The 20,289-nt window shown below is 37.0% G+C and overlaps 2 protein-coding genes across 3 annotated transcripts; one reads left to right on the top strand and one right to left on the bottom strand.

Moving 5' to 3' along the window:
* Window positions 1–2,839: 2,839 nt before the first annotated feature.
* dtx3 (deltex E3 ubiquitin ligase 3) lies at window positions 2,840–15,970 on the bottom strand. Of its 2 annotated transcripts, XM_059332905.1 has the most exons (7): window positions 15,956–15,970; window positions 14,677–14,753; window positions 12,419–12,853; window positions 12,173–12,213; window positions 8,859–9,688; window positions 5,363–5,580; window positions 2,840–3,491 (listed from the first exon to the last, which is right to left on the bottom strand). In XM_059332905.1, the coding sequence occupies exons 4-7, from the start codon at window positions 12,183–12,185 to the stop codon at window positions 3,416–3,418; spliced, it is 1,137 nt and encodes a 378-aa protein (XP_059188888.1). In that variant the 5' UTR covers window positions 12,186–12,213; window positions 12,419–12,853; window positions 14,677–14,753; window positions 15,956–15,970; the 3' UTR covers window positions 2,840–3,415. The 2 variants fall into 2 exon arrangements, with proteins under 2 accessions (XP_059188888.1, XP_059188889.1); XM_059332906.1 differs by lacking the exons at window positions 12,173–12,213; window positions 15,956–15,970.
* A 1,080-nt stretch (window positions 15,971–17,050) lies between these two features.
* LOC131971982 (tripartite motif-containing protein 16-like) lies at window positions 17,051–20,099 on the top strand. Its single transcript, XM_059333688.1, has one exon. The coding sequence runs from the start codon at window positions 17,051–17,053 to the stop codon at window positions 18,713–18,715; it is 1,665 nt and encodes a 554-aa protein (XP_059189671.1). The 3' UTR covers window positions 18,716–20,099.
* The last annotated feature ends 190 nt before the right edge of the window (window positions 20,100–20,289 follow it).

The raw sequence follows: 20,289 nt of genomic DNA, 5'->3' as shown, positions 1-20,289 counted from the left end.
TCTGAATATCAACAAAGTACGAATCAACACAATTAGAAAAAGCAAAACTCCAACTTTTCCTCAACAATCACTGTGTAACGTGTGTAACCTCCCCTACAGTCCTGGCTCCTCCTCCTCCGTCGGGTAATGCATAGAAATATTTGCACAGTAGCTTTAGTGAACTACAATCCAGTGTCCCAAAAATATTTCAGTTGGTCCCTTAACTAAAACACGAAGGGGATGAAAACTAAAACAAAAGACTATTTGATGTATGGATCTGACCAGTCAAATTAATGACACATGTACCACTAGCCAAGCAGCTTACTGGACTTAGCAAAGCATTTTCACACATACAGATTCATCAGTCTGATGGGTTTTTCAGCATTTGGACTACAAGAAAGTTTATAAAGAAGCTAATTTAATACACATTGGTAGGTACAACTGTGTAGTAACTATTTGTACTTAAAGCCACACTGTAAAAAGAAAATGATGTTGCTTTTACAGACAAAAATGTCAGCTGTGGTTCCCAGAATAATTCTGCAAAAAATACAGTACAAATGTAAACAACTTTACAGAACAACTTGTATATTTTACTGGTATTTTGTGTCGGTAAATAATAACTGAATGTTAATTCACTAATGCACAATAAGCAAAATCTGCATGTAAATTTTGCATAAATGATTAGTATAAAAGCAGCATCGTCCTGTTAAATTAGCAGTAAAGGACGGTATAATCTTTAAAATGTTTTTTTTTTTTTTAATTACTACAGTTTTAGGATGTTAAATTGTAAAATGACGAAAAAAAAGACACAAAATGACCAAAAAAGACACAAAAAGACACAAGATGACTAAAAAAAGACACAAAATGACTGAAAAGACACAGAATGACTAAAAAAAGACACAAAATGACCCAAAAAAAACACAAAATGACTAACAAAATACACGGAATTACCAAAGAAACACAGAAGTAGACACAAAATGACCAAAAAAAGCCACAAAAAGCCACAAAATGACCAAAAAAAGACACAAAATGACCAAAAACCCCACAAAATGACAAAAAAAAAGACACAAAAAGCTACAGGTAATGGGATTTATCTGGCTAAAATGTACAAGTTGTTCTGTAAAGATGTTTACATATGTACTGTATTTTTTGCAGAATTATTCTGGTAACCACAGCTGCCAGTTTTTTTCTGTAAAAACAACTTTTACAGTGCAGATAATACAGCTACAAACATAATGCTGTTTACCTATCAAATAACACCGAAATATGTCCAAACTGCTAACCATTCATTAGTAACATCATGCTTGATTTTTTTATCAAAAGTGAATATAAGAAAGGCACAACAAAATGAGACCCCCCCACCCCGAAATCAGATCAATTGTTCCCGCAACATTTTGTAACTGTAGATTATCTATTTAGATAAAACAAAATTTACAAGTTACCTCATTTTAAATGAGAACGTTAGCAGGCAAATCTCCCGGTTTAACAGGGACGGAGGCATAGATATTTAAAGAGCTTTTGTGCCTTTGATTTGGTTTAAGTGGTCTATATGCCCTTTTATATTTGACATCGTCATAAATCTGGTAATTAGATGAGCTCATTACGAAACAACTGAGGTAATGGGCTCAACACCTGGGAGACATCTTGAAATAACAGGAGTGACCGATGGCAAAAAAAACAAAAAAACCCAGGGGAAAGTCCTAATGCTTGTAAAAAATAAAAAATAAATAAAGGAAAATTACAACAAGATGCTGCAGTGAGACGTGGTTCAACATTCTTCCTATTGAAGTAAAAATGCGGGGAAGGAATTGAGGATTACACGCAAATGAAGAGTTCCAAGCATTTGACATCAACTTGTAGCTAATCGCTGCTGATAGCTGCATGAACCTGTTTGCTCCGAGCTCTCTTCCACACAGAGGAAGCAAAAAACCGTGAGTCTAAATCCACTGAGACGAAAAAAAGAAAGAATTGACTCCCTTTACAAAAGTGCCTGTGAGTGCTTTAGATTGCAATAACTTCTGAAAATGAATTATTTCCGTCTGACGCAGTGCTATTCTGCCGTCCGTTATAACCCAAGTCGTCATCCTCCTTACAACAGGTAATTAGTAACATTCAAATTAGAGACTTACTGAAACGTTTCTGAGGAGATTAAACACAAACAATGTGTGCTTGTACAAAATAAAGTAATCCCCCGAGTAGAAATAAACATTAATATAACATAAACTGTCTTTATAACATCTAACTTAGATTTCCTAAATAATATATAATAAGTACCATGAATTTCAACACGCCACAATGCTCTTAACCCTTTGATGCACAACATGGTCTAAAGTGCCCCGACAGAGTTTTTATGTTCTATATCTTTGCAATAAATTATTTTCATCATTCAGTATTCCAGGTTTTCCTCAATTAGTTTGTTTTTGATCATCATACATCCTAATTTTATGTTTTCCTTCATTATTTTTTTAATAAAATCCCTTTTTGTGTCACTACTCTTCTAATGCACAACATGGGTCAAAAATTACCAATATCCATTTTTTAGCTAAGAAACTTGCTAAGCTAACAACTTAGCTAACTTCTTGGCTAAGTAGCTTGCTAGGCTAACAACTTAGCTAACTTCTTTGCTATGTAGTTAGCTTAGCAAGCTACTTAGCCAAGTAGTTAGCTATGTAATAATACAAAAACGTTTTTTCTTCATAAAGTGAAGTAAACTTCTTGGCTAAGTATTTAACTAAGTAGCTTGCTAAGCTAAATACTTAGCTAACTTCCTGGCTAAGTATTTAGCTAAGTAGCGTGCTAAGCTAACTACTTAGCCAACTTCTTGCCTATTTAGTAGCTTAGCAAGCTACTTAGACAAGTAGTTAGCTATATAATAATACAAAAACGTTTTTTCTTCATAAAGTATGAGAGACAAAATGTAAATAATGATCAGTTGTTATCAAAAACAAGATATTTAAAGAATACTTGGAATATTCAAATCATAAAATAAGTTGATATCAAAAGATAGAGCACAGAAACACACAGCAGCATTAAACAACATGGGGAATGAATGAATGCAGGTCATTTTTGACCCATGTTGTGCATTAGAGGGGTCAATATTGTGCATCAAAGGGTTAAATAAGTGCATCAGCCCTGTTGCCAGCAGTGACAGGTAGAGGATTGTGTAATACGAGAATGCACTGCACTCAGAGTATTTTCTTTCACATGTAGAAGTGTGTTAAATCTGAAGGAGAAAGGAACAAACAGAAGAACAAGTAGTGGAGCGAAGTGGACTCTGCTGCAGCATTAGACGCCTGTCTGCTGAGGGCCTCGTCTTCAGCCGTCCTCTCGGGGGGACGGGCGGTCTCGGAGGACAACCTGGAGCCGAGTCAAGTCCACCGCAGGGACACTCGGAAAGTCCTGCAAAGTCTTGGAAGAATCATTTTCATGCCGTCAGTCAGTCCGCCGTGATGCCTTTCTCTCTGAGCTCCTCCGTCACTCGCACCAGGTAAGTGGGGTCTGGGTAGCCAAAACTGTCAGGAGGAATAAAAAGAGCCGTCACTGCATTTGAATGAGCTCGGGCAAGAAATAGTGCCATCTAGCCAAGGACATCAACTAAAAGCATTTCCCTGTCAGGAACTTGAATTACATCTGTCTTTACAGGGACATTTTTCTCTGCAACAACACCTGTTAAAGGAATCGTTGAGGCTTTTACCTAGGGCTGGGCCATATATCCTTATAAAAGACATGTTGTTATTGCACATGTCACAAGTACAAAGCAATGAAATGCAAATATAGCATCTAACTAGGAGTGCTTAAGCAGTAATTAAGTGAATCATAGTGCAAAATATACAGGAATGAATTATATATTTTAAAAAAGCAGTATATACAGGTATAGATTATATAAAAAATGCAGATCTAACTGTACAGTAGTGCAAGTAAATATATATAAATATATATAAATATTCAAAGTGATGCAGATCAGGTCACATTTTATGACACATTAATGCAGAAACCCGTGTAATTCCAGAGGGTTCACATGCTTTTTCTTGCAACTGTAAATATATTTATTTCAGAAAAAATTAGGCTATTTTTATTTAAGATTTTTTATTCATTATTTAAATGTGAACGTTATTATTTATTTATTTTTAAGGGAAAAAAAGGTACTCCTGTTGTTATACAGTATTTATGTTCACTTAAATAAACAGTTTCAATAAAACTACTTGTGACATGTTGTAGTTGACTTTGACTGAACACTTGCTCTCACTGTACGATAAAAATATCAGGATATATATCGATATTCAGCCTAAACATATCGGGATATGACTTTTGGTCCATATCGCCCGGCCCTACTTTTATCTCAGTGGCCATTTGCCACCAGCTAAAAGACTTGTATACTTTTTATACAACACTTTTCCAAGTGCTTATAATTGTCATGAATACTGGAAAATAAATTGGGTCCACATGCTATATATATATATTGAACTATTTGCATCTTTACACCTTTACTTGCAACCTCTCCTGTCCTCTCCTCTCTGCTCTGTGTAAACAGATTTTCAGTGAATATTTCTCATGTGACTGTTCGTCTCAGCAGAATCAATCATGGCATCACAGTGACGCTGAGGAGCAGAATTTAATGTTTTTAACAGGATCTAGTCTAGTTAAACGGTTTATTTTGGCAACGTTTTTAATGAGACATGAGAAATTTAGAAAAAAGTGATTTTTTTTTTACAGAAATATCACAATTGAAAGCTTTGTTTTGGTTACTTTTTCTAACAAAACATTTGTAACCTATGATCCATTGAAAGACTGTCAGAAAGTCATAATTCCAACAATAAAGCTAATGTTTTTAAAGTTTCTTTCTATGATAAATGGTGCATTTTTGGTGAATACTTAAAGAAAACATAAGTTGGTGTTCAGAGGGTTAACTGACAGTATTTAGTAGATATAAAAGATTTATCTATATATTTTTAAATGTGATATGGAATTAGACCATATCACATATATCAATATAGTTACATTTTTTTCTTTCTTTATATATAAATGCTGCCCTTACTAGGGTTTGTCATATTAAGTTATTTTGTAATGTTCGTTATTCTTTTCTCATATACAGTCGCAATAAAAAAAGTGTGTGAACCCTTTGAAATGACCTAGTTTGCATTAATTTGTCATAAAACGTGATCTTATTTGCATCTAAGTTGCAAGTATAGACAAATACAACGTGCTTAACCTAATACCACACAAATAATTATAATATTTCATGTCTTTATTGAACACATCCATCAAACATCCAAGGTGATGCAGATCAGATCACATTTTATGACAAATTAATGCAGAAAACCATGTAATTCCAGAGGGTTCACATGCTTTTTCTTGCAACTGTAAATATATTTGGTATGCTCACCAGCGTGGCCCGCCCCATATTGAGGTCTTGTGGTGAATGTCATTCCAGGTGATGACATTTTGCATGCCTGTAGTCATGGAGGTACCGATGGTGAAGATAAGGCGCTGTTCGAAGGCCCGGCGCAGCAGGCCCAGCACACGGTTCCCCTCAGGGCTGTCAGGGAGGTAGGCCACGCGGTCTGTTCCCGGGTACCGAACACCGGGGTTAGGGTGTTCTGGCTGCGGAGGAGGAAACTGGATCAGTTCAACACTCTGGATACCAAGACATTTAACTCACTGTACACTGCAAAAAAGGTGTGTCTAAGAACAAGATAAAAACAGTAAATCTGAGGGAAATGATCTTGCTGCATGGACAGATAATTTACCTTGACAAGATTTCTTAAATTAAGATTGTTAAATCTAGAAATAAGCATGTTGAACACTTAAAATAAGAAATTAACTCTTAAAAGATAAATTAAAGCTGCAAGCAAGCGATGAACTGGCCCGAGCAGAGTGACCTGATGATTATTTGTTTCTTACAGAGATAAAAAGAAAAACTTTGTGTCTTTTTTTAGTGGGTTTTTTTTTTTTTGTCATTTTACGTCTTTTTGTGTCTTTTTTTGTGTCCTGTTTTGGTCTTTTTTTGGTCATTTTGTGTGTCTTTTTTGTTCCTTTTTTTTGTCTTTTTGTGTATTTCTGTGTCTTTTTTGTTTATTTTTTTGTCTTTTTTTGGTCCTTTTGTGTCTTTTTTTGGTCATTTTGTCTTTTACATCTTTTACATCACTTCAGAGGGAGATTATCTTGCTGCATGGACAGACAAGATTTCTTGAATTAAGATTATTAAATCTATTATTATTTAGATTATTAAAATCTGATTTTGACAGAATTATCACAATTTTAAGCTTCATTTTGGTTACTTTTTCAGCAGAAACTTTTGTAACCATGATCCGTTCAAGGACAACAACGCCTGTTTTTACAGTTTTTTTTCTACAATAAATGATGCATATTTGATGTTCAAAGGGTTAAATCATCAAGCACCGATATTTAGGGTTACTATCCTACAGAGATATCAGGGCAAATATGACACATATTTCTTAAGAGATATCAAGACATGTATAAATTGTATTAATGGATATATTATATATAAATTCAGTCATATGAATTTAGAGTTGTGTCAGATTACTTTGAAATGCAGCAGAATCAATCATGTCTTCAAAGTGTCTCTGAGGAGCAGAATTTAATGTTTTTAACAGGATCGAGTTATTAAAAATGGTATATTTTGATGATGTTTTAAAGACGGGTAGAATAAAGTGACTTTGACAGAAATACCACAATTTTAAGCTTCATTTTTGTTATTTTTTCAGCAGAAACTTTTGTAACCATGACCCGTTCAAGGATGATAAGAAAGTTCAAATTTTGAGGATAAAGCCTATTTTCACAGTTTCTTTCTACGATAAATGGTGGATGTTTGGCGATATTTTAAAGAAAACATGTTTCAGAGTTTGGGACAAAGCAGTCGTAGTTTAGTCGTAGTTTAGCTCCTACAATCAAAACAATTTCTCTTAATCTTATTTCCTGGGAACAGGTGACTTCCCCTTTGTGCACACAAAGTCTGAGACAAAATGCTGATGTCATCCATGGTTTGTTCATCTTTGTCACGATGACTCAAGTACAACAGATTGACTGTGTTACAAACTGGAGTCACTGAGTTTGAAAGAAGTTGGCGTTCATCAAACAAGGGCTTAAAAAAAAAGATATTTTCAGTTCCATTATAGAACTTCGACCCATAAAAGATGACGCATTTGCACACATGTAGGTGGGAACATACAGTCTTTCTAATGCTGTCACACTATTACACTGATCAACACATGGCAGCATTAGTGTTAGCAAAGACAGAGAAGAACACAGCATTTAAAATACTATAAAATTAGCTTTATACACTGCAAAAAAGGTGTGTCTAAAAAAACATAAAAACAGTAAATCTGAGGGAAATGATCTTGCTGCATGGACAGATAATTTACCTTGACAAGATTTCTTAAATTAAGATTATTAAATCTAGAAATAAGCATGATGAACACTTAAAATTAGAAATTAACTCTTAAAACAAGATCAATGATCTAACACTTCTAAATCTAAAGTTTTTTTTATCTTGGTAAGAAACAAATAATCATCAGGTCACTCTGCTCGGGCCAGTTCATCACTGCTTGCAGCCTTAATTTTATCTCTTTTGTAAATTTTTCTGTCTTTTTTGGTCATTTTGTGACCAAAAAAGATGTAAAAAGACAAAATGGCCAAAAAAAAGACACTGAATTACCAAAAAAAGACAAAAAATACAAACAAAAAGACACAAAAAGACCAACCCAAAAAACACATAAAAAGATTTTTAAAAAGACAAAAAAAAAGACACAACAGACGTAAGTTTCTCTTAGTGAGTGTGACTGCTCCGTATTAGTCTCTATTGAGGCTCCTTCAGTGCTGCTGTGATGGCTGGATTTGTATTTAATTGTATTTAATTGTTCATGTTAACTGTGTTTAAATGTTGTAACTTGTCACTTTCTTGGCCAGGCCTCTCTTGGAGAAGAGATTCTTTAATCTCAATGAGACTTTTACCTGCTTAAATAAAGGATATATATAGTTAATTTCTTATTTTAAGTGTTCAACATGCTTATTTCTAGATTTAATAATCTTAATTTAAGAAATCTTGTCAAGTGAAGTTATCTGTCCATGCAGCAAGATCATTTCCCTCCGAAGATGTAAAAGACAAAATGGCAAAAAAAAGATAAAAAAAGACAAAAAAAGACCAAAAAAAGACGCTAAAAAAAGACACAAAAAGACCCTTGGTCATTGTGACTGCTCTGTATAAGTCTCTACTGAGGCTCCTTCAGTGTTATTGTGATGGCTCTATTTGTATTCAATTGTATTTAATTGTTTATGTTAACTGTGTTTAAATGTTCCAGTAACACAGAGTGGCATCTATACTAGGGTTGTCAAAAGTATCGATACTCAAAATAGTATCCATACTAAAATGTTGTATCCGGTATCGATACTCATTTTCAAAAGTATCGATGAAAAGTGTTATTTTCTCTCTTGAAGTCCCAGAATGAAGCAGAGAAAAGTCGACTTATCAAGCTTGCCTAATATTGTGCATAGCATACAAAATATTGTTCTAATTTTGTGCACAGCATACAACCGCAAAATATTGTTCTAATTGTTATTGTTTATTGTATTTATTTATTTTTTGCACTACCTCAGACCTGAAGCTTGTTATCATAGTTGCAGTTTCTTTTTGCACAACTGTTTTTTATTATAAATATTTAACCTGTGGTTCTGTTCATTTTTACATGTTGCATTTTTCTTGTTAATAAAAAATATTTCTGTTAAATTTTGGGGTCTTTGTTTTTATCCTTGTGGTATCGAAAATGGTATCGAGTATCGAATATTTTCCTGAGTATCGGTATCGAGTTGATAATCGTAGCATCGTGACAACCCTCATGTATACTTGCTGGTGTCTGACTCACCGCCTGGAGGCCAGGAGGGAAGCTGTAGATTATGCAGATGCAGCCGAATCCTTCGTGTCCAGGAAGCTCCAGATCAGGATCTCGCTCTACAATCATGGTCCCGTTGGCCGGCTGGTTCCCGATCAGCTGTCCGTACACCAGCCGACACACAGGACACGCCTTCTTCACCTTGAAGGCCTGATCCAGGCAGGAGCGGCAGAACGAGTGGCCGCACTTCTCCAGGGTGGTCTTCTCCACCACGTCCCCCATGCAGATGGAACAAGTGCTGTTGTCCTCCACGTCGCTGTGTGAAGCCAAGCCGGGGTCCACGTCCTTCCTGTGGGACGCCTCGTGGAGCATGGCGCACGCCTCCTCGTCTGCAGGCTTCCTGAACCTCTGCTGCTGCCTCTGGGAGCGCCGGGGCTGGGGAGGGGGCGGCTGCAGCAGGCTGCCCTCCCCGTTGGGCTCCAGGACCCCCACGCAGGGCAGCAGGGCCCGCTTCCTCTTGGATCCCCCGTCCTGTTTGCTCATTTCTTTGCGGGCACAGCGGCATAAGTCAATGAAGGCCTTTCGCGTCTCGCTGGAGATGGGTCCATCATCCATCAGCCCGGCGGCCCCCCCTCCTCCGTTCCTGGAGCCGCCGCCGCCGCCACCGTCCACCGGCTGCAGCCTGACGGCGCAGCAGCCCCCCCTCTCCCCTCGCCTAATGATCCCGGCGCTCATCCCCTGCTTGTGCTGGAAGTCAATGAGCCAGGGCCGCCCGGCTGCAGCCAGGTAATCCCACACCGCCTGAGAAACCAGCACCTCATCACTGCCCTGGCCAGCACGCACACTCATCTCATCAGAGGAAACTGCACGGAGAGCACAACATCATCAGCATATTGTTGGAGAAACCAGAAACTAAACAATTTGCACATGTGTGGATGGAAATACCAACATGTTCTCACAGGAATCCGTGAAATAACCACTGATTTGCTTAACTCAAAATCAGTGGAATAGCCACGGAATCACTCAAATTTCCGTGAAACTGACACGGATTTCGCTACAATGCAATAGAAAATAAAACATATATTTCTCGCTAGAAATGTGATCAAAATCCATTTTTAGTCAAAATATTGATCTATTCACTAAAAATGAGAGAAGTGTCCGTAGTGTGGTAATTTTGTGTCTTTTTTTAGTAATTTGTCTTTTTTTTGTACTTTTGTCTTTTTTTAAGTAATTTTGTGTCTTTTTTTAAGTAATTTTGTCTTTTTTGGGTAATTTTGTGTCTTTTTTTACAATGCAAGTTAATGACAGTCATATCCCGTGGCTATTCCAACATACAAAGTGATTATGTACATTCACTGAGTGAATATTTAGAAAATAAAACGTATATTCTTCGCTAGAAATGTGATCAAAATCCATTTCTATGCAGAAACTAAGTCAAAATATTGATTTTTTTCACTAAAAATGAGAGAACTGTCCGCCATGTTTTTTGTTCTGACCGCCGGGACCTTGAAAGTCACGTGACTTGGAACAAACCAATAGGAAAAAATATCCATGGAATAGCCACGGGATATCATTAACTTGCATTGTAGCGAAATCCATGTCAGTTTCACGGAAATTTGAGTGATTCCGTGGCTATTCCACGGATTTTGAGTTAAGCGAATCCGTGGCTCTTTCACGGATTCCTGTGAGACCAGGTTTGTAAATACAGTGTTGGTAGTTGCTACAATTTGGCTTTTTTTAAATGCATTATGGGGAATGTCTGATGCTATGTTTTGTTCAGAGGTGCTACAAGAGTGTTTTAGTTTATGCACTGCAGAAAAATGGTGTCTAAAAACCAGATAAAAACAGTAAATCTGAGGGAAATGATCTTGCTCCATGGACAGATAATTTACCTTGACAAGATTTCTTAAAGAAAGATTATTAAATCTAGAAATAAGCATGTTGAACACTTAAAATAAGAAATTAACTCTTAAAACAAGATGAATTATCTGACATTTCTAAATCTAAAGGTTTTTTTTATCTTGGTAAGAAATAAATAATCATCAGGTCACTCTGCTCGGGCCAGTTCATCGCTGCTGGCAGCTTTAATTTATCTTGTTTTAGATTCACAATTGGTGAATTTAAATCGATTCTAAAGGATAAAGAAATAATTTCCCCTGGTGAGTGTGACTGCTCTACTGAGGCTCCTTCAGTGTTGTGATGCTGTATTTGTATTCAATTGTTTATGTTAACTGTGTTTAAACTTGTCACTTTATATGGTGCTTTCTTGGGCAGGTCTTTCTTGGAAAAGAGATTTTTTAATCTCAACGAGACTTTTACCTGGTTAAATAAAGGATATATATAGTTAATTTCTTTTTTTAAGTGTACAACATGCGAAATAAGCATGTTGTACACATAAAATAAGAAACTAACTCTTAAAACAAGATAAATTAAAGCTGCAAGCAGCGATGAACTGGCCCGAGCAGAGTGACCTGATGATTATTTGTTTCTTACCAAGATAAAAAACGTTTTGTTTTTTTTTCGTTTTTTTGTCTTTTTATGTGTTTATGGTCATTTTCTGTCTTTTAGTGTCTTTTTTGTGTCTTTTGGGGTTTTTTTGTGTCTTCTTTTGTGTATTTTTTGTCTTTTCTGTGTCTTTTTTTGGTCATTTTGTGTCTTTTTGGCCATTTTATGTCTTTCAACATCTTCTTTTGGTCACAAAATGACCAAAAAAATACAAAAAATGTACAAAAGAGATCAAATTAAAGCTGCAAGCAGCAATGAACTGGCCCAAGCAGAGTGACCTGATGATTATTTGTTTCTTACCAAGATAAAAAAAAACAACAACTTTAGATATTGGATAATTTATCCTGTTTTAAGAGTTAATTTCTTATTTTAAGCTTTCAACATGCTTATTTCTAGATATAACAATCTTAATTTAAGAAATCTTGTCAAGTGAAATTATCTGTCCATGCAGCAAGATCATTTCCCTCAGATTTACTGTTTTTATCTGGTTTTTAGACACCTTTTTTGCAGTGTGCTGCTACTTTTTTTATTGTTATCTCCATTGCCTAAAAGCTCAGTCAATGCAAATCAAAATCAGCACAACATATATCCCAGATGTGTTGTTTGCATGCTAAAGTGAAGCTAAAATGTGAGCTATTTGCAGTGTCTGCAGTACGTCAGAGAGCTGGAGCTCCAACAGGCAGTAAGTATCGCGGCATTGCTGAGGACGTATCAGCTGTTCACAGATTCAGACTGTAAACAAAGGAAACTAAATCTCGTCATTCGCGCAAAAAAACCCATGAAAACCCAGCGACACCCACATGCAAATACAAGAGTGACACTTCTTCAGACTGAGAGGTTACCTTGTGATCCCATATATCCCTTCAATTGTGAATAAAGCGTCCTGTTGAACAGAAAAAGAGAGGAAGAAAAACTGAAGGAGTGGAACAAACGTTATCACAGCTGCTGCTCGGCGATATTTGGACACAGCCATTCTCCACAGGAGCAAAAGGGGGAAATCAGCGATTTCGCAACATTTAGATTTTGATACATTTCGCGTCAATATTTTGCTATAAGTACTTCCCCCCTTTATTACTTCAGTACCTCACCCTTTGCCGTAGCTCGTCGCTGCCTGTCAGGGAGGTTTCTGGCTGGATTAAAGCGCACAGTGCTCCATCAGAGGAGGCCTTTCTTTCTGACGTGCTGCTGCAGTTTATCCAGGGATAATTTGTCTTTTAGTGTTCAAGGCATGGTATCCAAACGTGTTCCCAGCTCATATCTCGTTAGGTTTATTTCTAACAGCCCATTCCTGGCTCTGGTAATCCAAATCCTGCACCTCGTCCCCGGTCTCGCCTGTGTTTTCCTTCCTCGTACGTCCTTGGGTTAGGCGGAACACACAGTAAATAGCATTTGGAGTTTCTCTCCTTATCTGCCTGTGACCACGTTAGTTATGTGGCAGCTTCCTCCAGGCGGATAATTCGCTCTTTCTTCCCATTTTCGAGCCCGTATCTCCGCTCTCAGACTGCGTCCTCCTCCCCTGTTGACTGTGCAGGAGCAAACATACACTGTAAAAAAAAAAAAAAAAAAAATCTTTTTTTTACGGTAATAAACCGGCCAGAACTTTACCGTAATAAATAAGGTGCGACTTTTTCTAATATTACGGTAAAATGTTGATTTCACGTTTAAGATTACATATCTTACCGTAAAAAAATGAAAATAAAAAAGTCGAAAGAAATGCTGTTCTGCATTCACAAAAAATGCAACATTCATCATAGAAAGAAACTGTAAAAACAGACTTTATTGTTGGAATTTTAACTTTCTGACAGTCTTTAAACACTAAAAACTGTTGTTTTTATGTTAGAAAACCGACCAGAACTTTACCGTAATAAATATGGTGCAACTTTTTCTAATATTACGGTAAAAATGTTGATTTCACTTTTAAGATTCCATATTTTACCTTCAAAAAAAATCCATCAAAAGAAATGCTGTTCTGCATTCACCAAAAATGCACCATTTATCATAAATAGTACAAACTGTAAAAACAGGCCTTATTGTTGGAAAATTAACTTTCTGACAGTCTTTAAACACTGTAAAATAAAAAAATGTTGTTTTTACGGTAACAAATAATGGCAGCTGTGGTTGCCAGAACTTTGCCGTAATAAATATGGTGCAACTTTTTCTAATATTACGGTAAAATGTTGATTTCACGTTTAAGATTCCATATTTTACCGTAAAAAAAAAAAATCCATCAAAAGAAATGCTGTTCTGCATTCACCAAAAATGCACCATTCATCATAGAAAAAAACTGTAGCCTAAAATCAGGCTTTATTGTTGGAATTTTAACTTTCTGACAGTCTTTAAATACGGTAAAAAAAAAAAGCTGTTGTTTTTACGGTAAAAAAAAACGGCCAGAACTTTACCGTAATAAATTCGGTGCGACTTTTTCTAACATTACGGTAAAATGTTGATTTCACATTTAAGATTCCATACTTTACCGTAAAAAAAATACATCAAAAGAAATGCTGTTCTGCATTCACCAAAAATGCACTATTCATCATAGAAAGAAACTGTAAAATCAGGCTTTATTGTTGGAATTTTAACTTTTTGACAGTCTTTAAACTGTAAAAAAAACCTGTTGTTTTTACAGTAAAAAAACAGCCAGAACTTTACCGTAATAAATACGGTGCAACTTTTTCTAATATTACGGTAAAATGTTGATTTTACATTTAAGATTCCATATTTTACCGTAAAAAAAAATCCATCAAAAGAAATGCTGTTCTGCATTCACCAAAAATGCATCATTCATCATAGAAAGAAACTGTAAAATCAGGCAGCTGTGGTTGCCAGAACTTTACCGTAATAAATAAGGTGCAACTTTTTGTAATATTACAGTAATATGATATTGTTGATATCACATTTAAGGTTGCCATTTTATTCCATATTTTACCTTTAAAAAAATCTAATCAAATGAAACACTAATTTGCCATATAATTGACAAGAAAATACTTTATAAACGCTGCATAAATTAAAGATTTTACCATGAAATATTACAGTATATTTTTGTTAGAGATATGGTGTTTTGTACATTTAACAGTGAGATAAAGTATTTTTACAAAAAATAAATGCAAAAATTACAGTGGTGCTTGTATATATATTACAGTATATTTTTGTTACACACGGTGCCAGTGTATTTAACAGTGGAGTAATGTATTTTTAAAAAATGTAAAAAATACGGTGTTTCATTGTAACTGAAACTGAATTAACCCATTTATCATTTTACGGTCATTTACTGTCGTGGTTTAGCAGTTTTTCACCGTTAAATCTACAGACATTTTTTACAGTGTAGGCTCCACAGACTGGGACTTACCAGAAAGTGTGACCAGGAAGTTCGTCACTGAGCTGACGTGATGATTGGCTGACAAATGGTGGTTTGTTTTTTTCTCGCTGCGAGTGAATCATACTTTTGTGATGATTAACAGCTTTAATTCTCGATACAGGCAAAGTACACACAAGAGTCCGTCCTACACGCCGAGCAGGAAATACCCACTCACTCCGTTCTCATGCAAATGAAGCGGTCTCTCTCACGGCACACTGCCTCTGTTGATACTCACACAATATATATTATTTGGGTTTTATCTTTTTAATACATCTCTCCTGCAAGAAAGGGACCATAAGTCAGTAGAATAAAAACCCTTTATTTATTATTATTATTATTTATTCTACTGACTTATGATCATTTTATGGATCCCTTTATGCATTGCCATGGTCCAAAATAATAAAATAATTATAATTATAATTATAAATAATAATAAATAAAGGGTTTTTTAATTATTCTATTGACTTATGGTCCCTTTATGATCCCTTTATGCATTGCCATGGTCCATAATAATATTAATAATAATGATAATTATTATTATTATTGTGTTTTTTGTTTGTTTTGTTATTTTTTGTAGGAGTATTTGGGTTTTTACCCAGTCAATCCTATTCTTCAGATTTGTTACAAGCAGCGTTATTATTGAGTGTGCTTGAAAAAGCACACTATATGTTATTCTACAGGCTTATTAAGTGTGCTTGAAAAAACCACTTGCTTTATAGTCTTACATGACGTCCTCCTCTTTTCCATTTTGAAAACAGTTCAAATTGTAACGTAATAATTTATGGGTGAGAATCACAGCCCAGAGGCAAGCACACTCAAAATTTCTTTAGAAATTTTCTAGTTGAGTGTGCTTGCAAAAGCACACTATATGTTATTCACTGGGCTTTTTCTTCTTCTTCTTTTTCTTCTTCTTCTTCTTCTTCTTCTTCTTCTTCCGTGTTTTTTTTCGGTCGACTACTCCCACCCAAAATTTTGGTCACACGTACACTAAAAAGGTATCAAATCGACCGACTCGGCCATGACAAGTGTGCTAGGACTTTCCTAAGGGTTTCGACAAACAGTTTTCAAATTATTTGTCAAAAACACGCCAAAAATCCCCCCCAATGTTCCCCTATGGAGAGGCTAGAATGGATGACATCATCACTAGAGTGTTGTGGGAGAGAAAAATGTGTCCAAAAATCTATTTGGAAATTGCGCTCTAGGCCGCATATGCCACTCTACAGAAATAATTTATACATAGAAACGTAGGAAATTTTGTCTTCTCACTCACATTGGTCTGGTGAAGCTGTCAGAGTTATAGTTTGGGTGTAGGACCACAGATGATCCACCAACACCACCCACAGCCTCATAGACCGCCATGGTAAAAAGGTGGGAAAATTCCTGGAGGAAAGCAGAGACTTTGTGTTGATATTTAAACACACTGTTTTTTATTTAATTGCTTAGGGTTATCCATTATGACTTAAATATTTAGCCCACCTGCAGAATGCTGGAATGCAGATGATGGGCCCGCAACCTCAGCAATATGCAAAGTTCCTGGGAAAAGTTGTAAGAGTTACTCAAAATGTCAATAACATAATAAGAATAAGAATAAGAATAACATAAACTGAATTTATTCGAATGTGATCAATTTTAAAGTATTCCTGCTGCTTTGCCTGACATTGTGGACATATCCTGTTCAGTTATTTTTTACATTTAAAACTTCTATAAATATATATAGCTATAGACTTCTAGCCTATTCCTTCCTATTTGATAGATAGATATTCAGCTGTCCATAAGCTTATAAAAACAACAACCAGACGTCCACTCATCAACAATAAAGGCTATTAAAATACACATAAAGTAATAAATCAGAATTTATTTAGTGATTCTTGATTGTTGTGTGGCAGAGGTGGAGTGTGAGTTTGAGAGTGACTGATACCTTGATCATCTTTATCTGCAGCCTTTTTTTTCCTTCAACATGAAAAAGGTTCTCAATGTTTTGAGTGCTTTTCATCCTGATCTCTCTCTCCCTCTCTCTCTGCATGACGTTTGGTCTGAAATAATATTGTTTAGACAGAAAAGCACTTTCCTTAAACTGAAACACACAGGATAGGTATCACATACAATGATATCATCCTCTAATGATTTGTTACAGCAACCCCTCCCTCTTCTCCCTGCTCTCAAACACAGCCAGCTCCACTCTGTCCACGTGTTTCCTGGTTCCCTCCCCTTCAGATCTACTAGTTTGAAAATGGGTGTTACCAACATGGTGGTGACTCACTGCACACACACACACACACACACTCATGTTGTTCAGATCAGAGCTCAGACTGGTTTCACTTATGAGGAAGTGAAACTCAGACAGTCGTTGCGACTGAGAGGTGAAATGGCGCAGAAAGGAGTTCAGCTGGACCGAGAAACTTTCTCTTGTTCAATCTGTCTGGATCTACTGGAGGATCCGGTGGCTACTACATGTGGACACAGCTACTGTATGAAGTGTATTAAAACACACTGGGATGAAGAGGATAGAAAGGGAATCTACAGCTGCCCTGAGTGCAGACAGACGTTCACACCGAGGCCTGTCCTGATGAAAAACACCATGTTAGCAGTTTTAGTGGATGAGATGAAGAAGACCGGACTCCCAGCCGCTCCTGCTGATCTCTGCTGTGCTGGAGCTGAATATGTGGCCTGTGATGTCTGCACTGGGAGAAAACTGAAAGCCCTCAAGTCCTGTCTCACCTGTTCGGCCTCTTACTGTGAGCAACACCTCCAGCCTCATTATGATGTAGCTCCGTTATCAAAACACAAGCTGGTGGAGCCCTCCAAGAAGCTGCAGGAGGATGTCTGCTCTCAGCACAATGAGGTGATGAAGATGTTCTGCCGTACCGATCAGAAGTCTATCTGTAATCTCTGCTCTGTGGACCAACATAAAGACCACGACACGGTCTCAGCTGCAGCAGAAAGGAGCGAGAAGCAGAAAGAGCTGGAGGTGAGTCGACAAAACATCCAGCAGAGAATCCAGGACAGAGAGAAAGATGTGAAGCTGCTTCAACAGGAGGTGCAGAACATCAATCGCTCTGCTGATAAAACAGTGGAGGACAGTGAGAAGATCTTCACCGAGCTGATCCGTCTCATGCAGAAAAGAAGCTCTGAGGTGAAGCAGCAGGTCAGATCCCAGCAGGAGGCCGAAGTGAGTCCAGTCAGAGAGCTTCAGGAGAAGCTGCAGCAGGAGATCAGTGAGCTGAAGAGGAAAGACGCTGAGCTGAAGAAACTCTCACACACAGAGGACCACAACCAGTTTCTGCACAGCTACCCCTCACTGTCAGCACTCAGCCCATCTACATCCAGCATCGAGATCCGTCCTCGCCGCCGCTTTGAGGACGTGACAGCGGTCGTGTCACGAGTCAGAGACAAACTGCAGGACGTCCTGAGAGAGGAATGGACAAAGCTCTCACTGACACTGACTGAAGTGGATGTTTTACTGTCAGATTCACCAGCAGAGTCCACGACCAGAGCTGGATTCCTAAAATATTCATGTGAGATCACACTGGATCCAAACACAGCATACACAAAGCTGTTATTATCTGAGGGGGACAGAAAGGCAACACATATGAGGGATCACCAGTCCTATCCAAGTCACCCAGACAGATTCACTACATATTATCAGGTCCTGAGTAGAGAGAGTCTGACTGGACGATGTTACTGGGAGGTGGAGTGGAGAGGGAGTGGAGGTCGTGTAGCAGCTTCATACAAGAACATCAGCAGAGGGTCGGATGACTCTGCATTTGGACGCAATGACAAATCTTGGTCTTTAGAATGTTTCAACAACAAAAATACATTTTTGTACAACACCATCAAAACTCCCGTCTCAGGTCCTCAGCCCTCCAGAGTGGGAGTGTACCTGGATCACAGCGCAGGTATTCTGTCCTTCTACAGCGTCTCTGAAACCATGACCCTCCTCCACAGAGTCCAGACCAAGTTCACTCAGCCGCTCTATGCTGGACTTATGCTTGGTTACGGAGTTACTGCTGAGTTCTGTAAACAAAAATAACCAAAGTCATTGAAAGGAACAGCAGGTAAAAATGTGTTTTAACTCTTAAAGCTCCCATATTGTTCACCTTTGTTATGTTTTATAAGAATATACATTTGTAGTTTTCGTTCTAAAAACCATCTCAGATCAGTTGTACATCTGCTCTCTCAGCCTTCCTCTGCAGCTCCAGCAGCTCAGATCATTTTGGGCCTGTCTCATTAATATTCATGAGCCTTTCTTCTGATTGGCTCATAGTCTTGAGTGACACACGGCCAAGCTAACCACAGTTAACAGTTGGCAGCCTCTGTAAAACTCACCGGTGAATGCAAAAAGACGATGGCCACCGCTGAGGAAAATGTTAGAGCTGGAGCCAGATGATGCTTCCCTCCGACTGAAACATGAAATATATTACTGGTTCACTTACAGGTTTCAGATTTGGAGTCAGACACAATAATGTGTATACTGCCGTATCCTATAGGAGCAGCTTCTTTGAGTGACAGATTTTTACTGTGCATGATTTAGGAAGCAGTCAGAAAATATATTTTCACAGTATTTTTATTGCAATTGCACCTGTTTATCACAAGACTTGTAACTCGTGTTTTTCTACAATATGGGACCTTTAAACTGATTTCCTTCCATGTTTGTTGCTGAGAGCTCATCGTTGTGGCATTTCTTCTCTGCAGAGATCAGCTGTCAATCAAACATTATGGGCGGGCTTTGACATCTGCTCATTAGTTGTTCTGTAAATGTCTGTTGAGCCACGGAGGCTTTCACTGCTCATGATGACTGTTGTTCACCTCAACTCATATTTCTCTGCATGAAAATGTCAATTTCTCTGAGCTCCAAATGTTTGTTGAATATTTGTATGTTGTTGTTGTTTTTCTTTTATGCATGGGTCTGAAGAGAGAAAGCTCCAGATATTCAAAGAAAATGTGTAAAAAACAAAAAAAAAACTAGAATTATATCTACATTTATTATTTGTTTGTTTCTTTTTTTGGTCATTTTGATACTGCCTCCAGCGGCCCCCAGGTAATTTGAGTTTGAGACCCCTGGTCTACATCAATATCAGAAAGCTGTTAAAGTCAGTTTTTTTTTTTTTAATCAAATCTTGTATCAGTCAATAGCCACAAACCTCAGTTTCTTTTCAATACGTTGAATACTCTTTTAAACCCCTTTTTACTTTTTATCCTTTTATTTCCTTTTTTTTAAAACTCTAACTCTGTTTTTAGGTTGAGTTTTTATTACTATTTTATTGTTTTTAGTATTTTATTGTTTTCATTGTTTGTTTGTTTTTATTCCTATATTTGTGCATGATTTTTTATTGTATTTTAATAACTGTACCTCACTTTGGTCAACTGAGGTTATTTTTAAATGTGCTCTATAAATAAACTTTGACTTGACTTGACTTTTGTGTTCTCTTATGACCTGTTGTATTGATGGCATGCATTTTTAAACAATATTTTATTTGTTTTTTCCACAGAATTTATCTTTTAAATAAACATTAAATGTTTGTTTTTTTAATTCTTAGAGTGAGTTTATTGACCTTCTTGACCTAATATCCATTAATTGTATCCAGGAATCAGACAGCAGATTGT

Source organism: Centropristis striata, chromosome 5 (genome assembly GCF_030273125.1).
Source record: "Centropristis striata isolate RG_2023a ecotype Rhode Island chromosome 5, C.striata_1.0, whole genome shotgun sequence".
Classification (NCBI taxonomy): Eukaryota; Metazoa; Chordata; class Actinopteri; order Perciformes; family Serranidae; genus Centropristis; species Centropristis striata.
This window is presented reverse-complemented; position numbering and strand designations above follow the sequence as displayed.